At 34.2% G+C, this 11,525-nt stretch overlaps 2 protein-coding genes across 2 annotated transcripts; both read right to left on the bottom strand.

Moving 5' to 3' along the window:
* Positions 1-99: 99 nt before the first annotated feature.
* LOC21402704 (ras-related protein Rab11D) lies at positions 100-2,651 on the bottom strand. Its single transcript, XM_010107969.2, has 2 exons — positions 2,217-2,651; positions 100-784 (listed from the first exon to the last, which is right to left on the bottom strand). Exons 1-2 carry the CDS (start codon positions 2,453-2,455, stop codon positions 340-342), a joined length of 684 nt encoding a protein of 227 aa, XP_010106271.1. The 5' UTR covers positions 2,456-2,651; the 3' UTR covers positions 100-339.
* A 1,629-nt stretch (positions 2,652-4,280) lies between these two features.
* On the bottom strand, positions 4,281-5,639 carry LOC112093525. The gene has a single exon (XM_024172182.1). The coding sequence runs from the start codon at positions 5,637-5,639 to the stop codon at positions 4,281-4,283; it is 1,359 nt and encodes a 452-aa protein (XP_024027950.1).
* Positions 5,640-11,525: the final 5,886 nt, after the last annotated feature.

Here is an 11,525-nt window from a genome sequence, read left to right as displayed (position 1 = left end):
TTTATCACAGAAAGAAGGATGTACATCTTTTAACATTTTGTGAAATCACTCAACGAAATTTATTATAATGAGAAACCAAATAGGAAAAAAAATGTAGAATTCACAACAGACTACTGACATGCAAAATCCGCATCTCAGCTTCATCTTTAGTTTTTTTTTTCTTTTTCCTCCCCATATCACATAACGTGCTACTGGTTCAGCTGCCAACGCAAACTAAAGCTAAACCAAACGTAAAGATATACAAAGTAAAAATGCACCACCCTTCGAAAAAATTGCTACTAAGAATGCAAAGATGAAACCCTATATTGAGGAGAAACCCCCTACTTAAATGAGACTCAATCACGATGATTTACAGCACATTTTCTTCTCCGGGATAACCTGCGCAGGACCTGGGACAAGGATCTTCTTGCCAGAAAGCGATGCAGGATTACCATTTCCTTGGTTTTCATCAGCAGCTAGGTTCTTCTTGTTCACAATGTTAAAGATCTCGGTCAGCACGGTCAAGAAGGCATTCTCGACGTTAGTTGATTGCAGTGCTGAAGTCTCCAAGAAGAAAAGTTCCTCTTTCTGTGCAAATTCTTTGGCGTCTTCGGTAGGAACTGCACGCTGGTCCTCCAGATCAGTTTTGTTTCCAATCAGAATGATGACTATGTTCTTGTCCGCATGGTTACGTAGCTCTTCAAGCCAACGCGGAATGTGATCAAAGGTCTGGCGTTTGGTTATGTCGTAAACCAGCATTGCGCCAACAGCACCCCTGTAGTATGCACTTGTCACTGCTCTGTATCTGCTCAAACATCAAAATCAAGAGAGTTAGAATGGTAATCATACCTAACACTGTTGGCAGAAAACGGAACATTCTTTAAGTTGGCAATACTTTGAGATGGAAACTTTTAACTTTCTGAGAACACGAAATAGTGGCAAAAGGGAATTCCCCAAAAATGCATCAAGATGGCAAACTTGACCAAACAAAAAGGACAGGTGAGAAGAGTCTCCACAGTCAATTATCTTCATGACATGCACGTTTCATAGACCCAACTTTCTCAATAACATCTCAACGTCTTTACAAAACATGTTACTGGTTAGAAGCATACTATTATATCTTAAAGTTCTAAAAGAAGATCTAACAGCGAGTAAGGTTTTTATACTTCTTATCATTAAAAACTGAAATTACTCATTCAAGTCCAATTAATCTGATCTAAATAGAGACCAAAGTCATATTGAAAAATTTACCATAATCTCATGAAATCAAGATCCAACACTCTTTCTACAATAAAATCCTGAGGAATACTAGAACAAGTGAACAGTGAACAGAACAAAATTCTCAGATAATTAAAATCTGTCGAGGCAAGGGCATTTATAATCTCGATTAAAAAGATGAAGATGACTAAATCACAATTATAAATGTAGCATGTCTTCATCCATCACAAGTGTCAACACATATGGACACAAAAAATGGACATTAATATATACATCTACGATCATGGTTGGCATCAACATCTGGATCAAACGCAAACCTTGTATTTATATTATTTTTAACCCTCTAGTAAAAAAATTCTAATTAGTTCCTTTGTTATTTTGGCTGGGCACCACTTTTAAAGACTAGTAATTAACTGGTAACACTTTCACATGTAAACCAGGCTTAAATTTTCTATAGAAATGGTATAATTGAATACCACCTTTACAAAATTGGTATTCCTCCATTTGATATAAGCCCAACGCACTCACTGTTGATACATATCCCAACAATGCTAGAAATTAGGAACAGAGTTAAAGTAGGAAAAAGACTAATTATTCAGGATGCTGTTTCATACAGTGTAAATCATCCAGAAAGAATCATAACCAAACAAACGACTAAAAGGAAAAAGGAAAAAAAAGCGATTTTAACAACACTGGATTATCGGCACTATGTCCAGACAGCGTCGCAACTAGAAAAACCACATTACCACACAATTTTTGCACTAATCATAGGAGAAACCGCAACATTTCGAGCGCTAAAATGTCGTTCAATTATCTAATCCAACATTTCCATTTTAGGCAAAACGACGAAGTACGTTTACTGCAATAACAGTGAAGCATCAAAAAAGCCTATAACAACCAAAACAACCAAAAAGATCCAATCCCAAAAGTAGCAAAAACCGAAATTCCGAAAACGATTTAACAAAAACAATCACCAAACAAAAAAATTAAGCAACAAGCACCGAAGAGATCGAGATTACCTCTCTTGGCCAGCAGTGTCCCAGATCTGAGCCTTGACGCTCTTGTGCTGGATGACGAGAGTCCTCGTCTGGAACTCGACGCCGATTGTGGCTTTCGAGTCTAAACTGAACTCGTTCCTCGCGAACCTCGCCAGAATCTGAGATTTTCCGACCGCCGAGTCTCCTATCAACACGACCTTGAAGACGTAGTCTATCTTCTGGCTAGCATCGCCATAACCGCCACCTCCACCGTTCGCCATTTCCGCTTTGTTTCTCTTTCCAGAACTCAGTTTTTTTTTCTCTCTAGAAATCAGTGGAGGACAAAAGTAGAGAGAAGCCTTTCAGATCTCTCTCTCTCTCTCTCTCTCTCTCCACTACTGTCTCCGTCGCAAGTGTTTGATGATTTTCTGCTGTGAAAGCTAAGCTTTGATTAATGAGTATCAGATTTTTCTTTTCGTTTTCTTCTTTTTTTATTGAAGAATAGATATTTTTCTATAGAATATTGAAAATTCTAGACTTTTTAGCATTACCGTTTTCCCGTGGACTGTCCAATAAAGATTCGCCACGTCATGTATACAAGAATCTTTTAGTGACGTGGTCGTGTTTTATTGGTTAGGTGGTCGAACATGTTGTGATTGCAACAGTGGATCTGAGCTCTATATTAATTGTTTAAATAAGTGGGAAGGAGAGAGAAAGAGGAGCTTTTGAAAATGATCCCGGTGTGTCAGGGATTGGTATTGAAGCGCATGTCTCGGGTGAGTTGTCTACTTGGTTCACGGTCGTTTATTTTTGGTATTCTCGTGGAAGTGCGGGTAATTTGAGTGTAATTTTTGAGTTAAATTTGAGTTATAATTTGAGTTAAAATTATAAATTAAATAAAATTGAGTAAAATTAAATAAAATTAAAACTTAAAAAAATTAAACTTAAATAAAATTAAAATTCGAGTTATATTTTTTTAAATTTTTTAGACAAAAGAACAATCCCTGCATCTTTCCACGGCTGGTCGGCCCAACTTTTCAGATTATGGGCCTTTCATTTGGGTGGATCGACTTCTATAATAAGCACAAAAAATCTCACTTTTTTTTTTTTTGCCATCGGGCAAACTAGCAGAGCATAATTTAAATTATAAAGATTAAGTTCTAGTTAATTTTATCGATTTGAGTTTTTAATTTTAATTTTATTATAGTTAAAAGTTCTCATAAAAAGTCACATCTAACTTTTGTTAGAGAGATTGTAATATGTCTTGATCAAGATCACAAGTTGTTTGAGTATTAAAACATGAAAATTCATGATAAAGGGACTTCAAAACGCTACAACGGAAAAAATTGCTTTAATTCGGCCAAACCGGTTGCCGCCGAAATATTTTGGCTGCAGTCAAAATGTTTGCATGCCTCGGGTTTGTTTGCGGCTGCAGCGGGAAAACATCCGCTGCAGCGGAAATTATGCAGAAAATAATGTTTTCATGAGTTTATGTGATCTAAAACGTTTCGAATCATTACATCCATTAGTGATATGTTTTTATACATATCTTAACACCAATTAGCAATAGATATAACTATTGTAATAGGTGTATTAATCCATGAAAAAATACATTTACATTGAAAGGTACTTTTATGTGAATGGTTTAATGTTTAAAGAGGATGCATTCATTTATGAAATGACACCTCTGTCTTTATTAAATCTCCAGAAAATTTACAGACTTTATTCATGTTCTCGAACTCAATATTATTGCTAGATATTGTGTTCAGGGGTTTGTTGTATGTTGGGGGTAATTTGTCATTAAAACTCATTAGCAAACTTTGAGAAGTGAGGGCAAATAAAACCTTAAAGGAAATTATTTTTATACGACTCAAACCTTATCTTGTTTCTGTTTTCTTTTCACCCTCTACACTCCAAAATATCCACATCCCTCACCTCTACTCTCTTGCGTTTATGACGGACTTTCTTAACAACTTTTTTACCTCCTCTCCCATGCCCTTTCATAACTTCATTCTCAAAAATATCCATATTAACTTTCCCCCAATCATTCACAAAGTCTTTAAGTTGTTCATACATTCTTCTACCGGTCATTATTCTTGGTTTACTTCATTTTTCTACCTTTCCATCGAACCAATACTTTTTCGTTCGGAATGGATGACTTGGTGAAAGAAATCTCCTACGACCCATGAATACAAACTTCCTACTAAAGGGCAACCACATTGCTCGAGTATTATGAACACATAAAGGACACGCTAATCTACCTTTTGTATAGCAACCACTAAGATTTTCATAGGCTGGAAAATCATTTATTGTCCACATTAAAATTGCCCTTAAATTGAAAACCTCTTTGTCAAGTGAATCAAAAACATTGACTCCATTGTTCCACAACTCTTGCAAATCTTCTATGAGAGGTTGTAGGTAAATGTCAATATCATTGTCAAGTTGTTTAGACCCTGGGATTAACAACGTTAGCATGATGTTTTCCTTTTTCATGCACAAAAATGGTGGCAAGTTGTATATCACAAGCATCACTGGCCAACAGCTATAAGTTGAGCTTAAATTACCAAATGGATTGAATCCATCTGTGGACAATCCAAGTCTAAGATTGCGTGGTTCATTTGCAAACGTAGGCCACTTCTCATTCATTAGTTGCCATGCTGGAGAGTCAACCGGGTGCTGCATCTTTCTATCATCCCTTGTATTATTGGAATGCCACCTTAAATCTTGAGCCATCTTTTCACTCTTGAACATAGCCTTGAACCTAGGAATTATTGGAAGATATCTCAAGACTTTAGCAGAAACACCAACTTTAGCTTTTTTGGTATGTTTTTCAACCTTCCAGCTTGAAGCATGACACTTTAGACATTTATCAAGATCTGCCTTATCCTTTCTAAACAAACAACAATCGTTACGGCAAGCATGAATCTTTTCATACCCTAGATGAAATTCTCTCATAAACTTTTGTACTTTATACGTCGACCTTATCAACACATCAGGTTCGGGTAACATGTCATGCAATAACTCTAGCAATCCGTCAAAACTACAATCAGACCATCCATTCATGGTCTTATGTTTGAATAAGGCAATAACGGCAGACAACTTGTTGTATTTTGAACAATCAGGATATAATGGTTCTAACCAATCATTCATTTTTTCATTTAACTCCTCTAACCTATGTTCTTGCGATTGTTCTATATAATCATTCTCATCGGCATAGGCAGCCTTATATAACTCATATATGTCATTCATGTCAACGTTTTCCAACTTATCATTTGTGTTTACTTCTTCCCCATGATGAAACCAAGTAGTGTATGTTGGATCATTACCATTGATTACCAAGTGTTCATAAACAATGTTACCACTTTGATGACTTAAGTTTCGACATTTTTTGCAAGGGCACAACAGCTTCTCCGGATAACCAAAATTCTTTTTGACAGTTTTTACGAATTTCTGAGCGCTTTGCATGTACTTAAATTTGAATTTGAATTTGAATCAAAATTAGACTGCATGATAAATGATGATTTTCTCTTCCTTCCCTATCTGATATTGGCGCCTACATAGGGATAAAATCCCCAATGAATGGCCGGCCATAATGGATAAAGTATAAGAGGAGATTTTGTTCCAAATTCAAATAGGACATCATTAACAAGCTTTATCTTGGAGATAAAGATTGGATTCCTTTTAGAAGTTTGACTTCTACTCTATAAATAAGAGAATGATAGAAAATTGTGAGACACAATTTTTGACCTAATTTTTAAAAGGTGGCTGAAATTCTCCATAGAGTGAGAGGAAAAATATTTTTCTCCATAAATTTTACATCACGCATGCGTTGGTGTTAGTGGAAATTTGAGTGTTTATTCTAACCTGTTTTGTCCTAGGTGTGCCCACACACACGTCTTCGTGGATTCTAGGAATTGACGTGGAAGACATTGGTTTTCTAAACACAAGGCTTTGGAGCAAGGATTGTTCGAGGTCAAAGAACTCAAGTTATCATCCTAATCGGCCGCCAGGTATTATTCGTAATTGAGTTCTTAATAAATGAATTAATGTGATTAATTGATTCATGCATAAATTAATATAATCTATAGAGTATCTCAAAGGTTTTATAAAAATTTTTGTTATACTTGATCCGCTATCCCCACGCTTCCGCATCCGAATTCGATTCGGAAACCAACATTGTACCGATATTCCATAGTTAAATGAGTAAGAACAAGTCATTGTTATGTGACTGGATTAACACTGAAATTTAATTAGTCCCTTCCAAGATGTCAGTGTAGTATAGCTACGTGGTTGAGGTTGAGTTTATACTCTTAATGGAGTTCGAGTTTCATAGTAGCTAGAGATATAATTCGAAAATTCACCTAAATGAACATAAGGAATGGTGTCGTTCCTAACAAGACCGTGGTTTAGTCTTGTAAATGTTCATGAATCCAAGATAGAGCACAAGGTCGGAATAGTGCTAAACGATTGGAATATATTTTAAGTCTGGGATAATACATTCTGGTATTTGCTCAAGAGACAAAGTTTAATGCAAAGCACACTGTTGTCTTGTGAATACTTTGAAGTATAGTCACTAATTGGAGGTTAAAATCGAAAGATACCTTCATGTATGTGTGTGTTTATCGCTGTTAATTCTGGAGAAATATTACAATCTAGTGGGGGATTGTTAGAGAGATTGTAATATGTCTTGATCAAGATCACAAGTTGTTTGAGTATTAAAACATGAAAACTCGTGTTAAAAGGACTTCAAAACGCTACAATGGAAAAAATTACTTTGATTTGGCCAAACCGGCTGCAGCCGAAATGTTTGCATGCCTCGGGTTTGTTTACGGCTGCAGCGGGAAAACATCCGCTGCAACGGAAATTATGCAGAAAATAATGTTTTCATGAGTTTATGTGATCTAAAACGTTCGAACCATTACATCCATTGGTGATATGTTTTCATACATATCTTAACACCAATTAGCAATAGATATAACTATTGTAATAGGTGTATTAATCCATGAAAAGATACATTTACATTGAAAGGTACCTTTATGTGAATGGTTGTAATGTTTAAAGATGATGCATTCATTCATGAAATGACACCTCTGTCTTTATTAATTCTCCAAAAAATTTATAGACTTTATTCATGTTCTGAAACTCAATATTATTGCTAGATATTGTGTTCAAGGGTTTGTTGTATCTTGGAGGTAATTTGCCATTAAAACTCATTAGTAAACTTTGAGAAGTGAGAACAAATAAAACCTTAAAGGAAAGTATTCCTATACGCCTCAAACCTTATCTTGTTTTTATTTTCTTTTTACCCTCTACACTCAAATTTCTCCAACAACTTTTTCGACTACAGTAAAAAGTTCTCACATAAAATCACATCTCAGCTCAAATTAAAAACTTGAATCAACGAAATGAATGATGCATAAAACATCCATAGCCTATCTTCTGAGTAGGGTTTTTCCTTTTTCCTTTTCTCCTCTTTCTTCTTTCTTTCGTGCCTCGCTTTCTTCCCCACATTGATAGGTCGCCACCACCACTAAGCTTTCTAGTCAGAGCTTGACGCCAAGCTCTACGTATCTCCACACTGCTTCTATGTGGATTTCTGACTTCCTCACCTACTCATGTATCTAACAAATCTAGTGACCACCATGATGAAGCTCGACAAACATGATTGGTAGCCACCATGTTAGCCAAAGATGTCTACAATCGTATCCAAACCATTGTCCTTGACTCATGGAGGAGATCCTTGTGTCATGATCGAAGATCCAACAAACCAAATTGCTACGGCAAACAACAATAATCCTTCGACGCAATAGATCTGATGAACAATGATGATTCTTCTTTAATGAATTACAATCACGATGACGAAAATGTGTATTCTCGCGCAATCGTCGAAACATTTGGCTCAATCTTATCTGTAATACAGAAGATCTTCTTTGTTGTTTCTAAGGAGATCTTTCCTTCTGCTTGCGGCACCAAGATCTCGCTAGCAAGATCTCAACTCTTGCCGGATCTCTAGCAAAGGAAACTGTCATTTTTTTTCCTTTCTTTTGTTGATTCCTCTACTTGAGGTATGACTGGATTTTTTGTGTGTTTCTTTTTGTGATTTTTTAAACTTTTAGGTATTCTGATAGCAGTAATGGCTATGTTGCCGCCAATCATGGCAGTTACCAGCTGAGATACCGTTGGTCACTAGTCAGGATACCATCTAAGATTTGATACGCGCCTTGCCAGTTTGATATGCATCACTGTGACATTGAGATTAGAGATCTCTTTTTTTTTTCTTTATTCCTTTTTTGATCTTATTGCTTGATTTCAGCAACAAGAATAGTCGTGGTACCATCAGTATTGGCAGTGTTTAGCTGGTATCGTCTTGGATACCCATTGATATCATTAACATATACTAGTATCTAGGTCGATATCAGTGATTACCGATCGGTAACCGCCCGGTATCACAGCGGTCACCGGTTACCGACAATTGTCCAGACCAACACAGGCAGTTGTCCGACGGGTATCGGTGGGTATCTTGTTTGGATACTGGTATTGTGGCTGAATATTGATCAGTATCTAAGGGTATACTTGGTATTTTAAATATAGTGTGATGATATGGTTGTGGTATTCTCTACAATAGTTTGTCCCCTGACATATGTCAATCCAACCCTAAAACTTGTAGTGTTCCTATAAAGTCCCCCTTTCATGTTGTATCCATATATGCAAATGAGAAAGGAGACAAATACTAATGAGTGTATATGTCTGAATTTAAGAAAATGAGATAAATACCTTTTACAATGCATGATTCTTAGATTTTAATCTTTTACACTTGATTAATACCCTTTAGTCAAAGAGTTATATTAGTCAAAAGTGTATTAATAAGTAAAAGTTAAAAATCTTAGAACAATGCATTCAAAGGGTGAGTTCACCAATTTTCTCTTTGAATATTACCCCTTACTCTTAATTAATATGCTTTTAGTTAAATAATTATATTAGTCAAAAGAGTATTAATCAAAAGTAAGGGGTAAAAATCCAGACTCATATACTCTAAGGGTAAGTTCAACAATTTTCTCTACGCAATTACATTTTTTTCCTGAAAATATTTATAATTTATAAGGATTAATCTTAGAGTTGCCCCTAAACTTTGGACTTTACTCCCTAAATTTTGAAAACCCTCACTTTACATATCAAATTTTCAATTTGTCCTATTTAAGCCCTTTTATAAGAATTTATGTTAAAAACAAAGGAAAAAAGAGAAAGTTAAGTGTGGTCATACGGTTGTTATCTGTTTATTTTTTATAGAAATTAAATAAAAAGAACATGTAACTGCATTACTCCCTTTTGTTCTATTTATTTTCAATAAAAATTACAATATAAGGGGTTAAGTGTGAACAATTTAAAATTTAGTGAGCAAAGTGAGAGTTTTTAAAAGTCAGTAAGTAAACTAATGATGAACCTAAGGTTCACGAGACACTAGTAATAATGATCTTATTTAATAAATATATGTTTAAAATATTAATTAGAATGAATTGTATATTTAAAATATTTATGAAAAATAACACATTTACATTTGATGATTCATTTTATTTTATAAATGTATTATTTACTGTAGATATATTTACGATATATAATTTGAATGTTATTTACCACAAATATTTTTAAATGAATTATGCGAATTATGTGTTACTATAACCGGGCAAATGAAAACATAGTCCTCGCCCTCAAATGCTAGAGAAACCCCATGGATGTCCCAGTTGTTGTTTGTCGATGATAGCTTCTTGTTCTATCATCAGCCAACTGATAATTCCTGCCATCACATAAAGAACATTTCGCAATATTAAACTCAAAAGCTTTTGGGGAAGAAATCAGTTACCGTGTCTTGCGTTTCTTTTTCTCCCAACACAAGTTATGGAAACTAAGTTAGGACTAATTTCATAAATGCTCTTATGCTTTGTACTATGTTTGAGTATGTTGCTCGAATTTTAAAAAGAGTTCATTTCATCCATAAAAAGTGGATGTTTTGAACCATCCTGAATAAATGTTTTTTTTTTTATAAATACCCTATGAACTATTGATTTTTTACAATTTTACCTCATGATCTTTAAAAAATGGGGAGCAAGTTACCACAAAAATAATAATTTAATATACAAAATTGTGCTTAAAGATAATTTGGTCATTTTACAAGTCAAAATTAAGTTTTGACAAAGAAAAAAGTATAAATTTATGTATTAAATGTAATTTAAATGTATACTTTTGATGAGATTAAAAACCGATGGTATGCTTTCTAAATAAACATATAAAACATTGTATAAAAAAAAAGTAAACAAATCGTTTTTTTATTTTATTGTAGTGTTAGTTCCATAATAACGAAGGTTTTTTTCTCTACCTTTCGGTTTAGTTTGTATGTCCTATCTGTGAGAGTTGTTTCTTTGTGATATTGATGAGACCTTTATAATTTACATATCTCAGTCTCGATCAATCTAAGCTTTCCATAAATCATAAAGATATTATATATTAAAAGAGTCATATGTGTCCTTGATTGTTGGTACGCCTTTTCGGTATTCCACTGTTGGGATCCGATCCACATTTAATCTCCTCATATGAATAAAACATTTTTGTATTGTATGGTCATTTGAGTCTACATTATTGTGTATGCTTTTAGATTTGGATTACAATTTACTTAAGAAAATGACGAAGCCAGGCTTACGTGTGTATTATGAACCCGTAAAGCATGCCATTGTTCGCATACCTAGAGGTTTAGCTTCTACAATATATATATATATATATAATATTTTTAAAGCATACTTCTGTTTAATAAGGTTAATCGTTTGAAAAGTTACATTTTGCTCAGGCTTCATTATTGACGAGAGTTATTAACCACTCAGAATCCACCATCTGATCGATAAGTGTTATTTTATATGTTCAAGAGACTGAAAAAAAAAATGATATTGATAGTAGTAAGTTATATGCTCAACGTTTATCTGATGACTGATATATATATATATATATATATATATAGTGGCACATTTGCAAATTAGTTCTGAAATGTTTCCATAATTACGCTATCAGTAATTTATTTGGAAAGTTTTTGCAGTCAAATATTCATCAAATATTTTGCATTTAACTTCTAGTATGAGCCTATTCTCAACAATAAATTAAATAAAGAAGCGTCTTGATAAGATTCCATATATAAATGTCAACACGAAATTACTACTAGTTTCATACTCCAAATATAATTAGTTGTCTGTTCATGTCGGCGTTACCTTGCCAGGCAAAAATGAGAACAGTACTACTTGATGGTAGAAAACGTAAATATATCTCACAAGTAAAGCTTAGCATAATTAATGATGTTTTTTTAAAACACTA

Source organism: Morus notabilis, unplaced genomic scaffold, assembly GCF_000414095.1.
Source record: "Morus notabilis unplaced genomic scaffold, ASM41409v2 Scaffold62, whole genome shotgun sequence".
NCBI lineage: Eukaryota > Viridiplantae > Streptophyta > Magnoliopsida > Rosales > Moraceae > Morus > Morus notabilis.
The sequence above is the reverse complement of the archived record's forward strand: the minus strand, read 5'-3'. Positions and strand labels throughout refer to the sequence as shown.

Bases quoted from the DNA above. Each gene is read 5' to 3' on its own strand.
- LOC21402704 (XM_010107969.2), bottom strand. From the start codon at position 2,455: ATGGCGAACGGTGGAGGTGGCGGTTATGGCGATGCTAGCCAGAAGATA. The intron at 785-2,216 runs GTAATCTCGATC...ATGTTTGAGCAG, and splicing joins GACACTGCTGGCCAAGAGAG to ATACAGAGCAGTGACAAGTG.
- LOC112093525 (XM_024172182.1), bottom strand. From the start codon at position 5,639: ATGCAAAGCGCTCAGAAATTCGTAAAAACTGTCAAAAAGAATTTTGGT.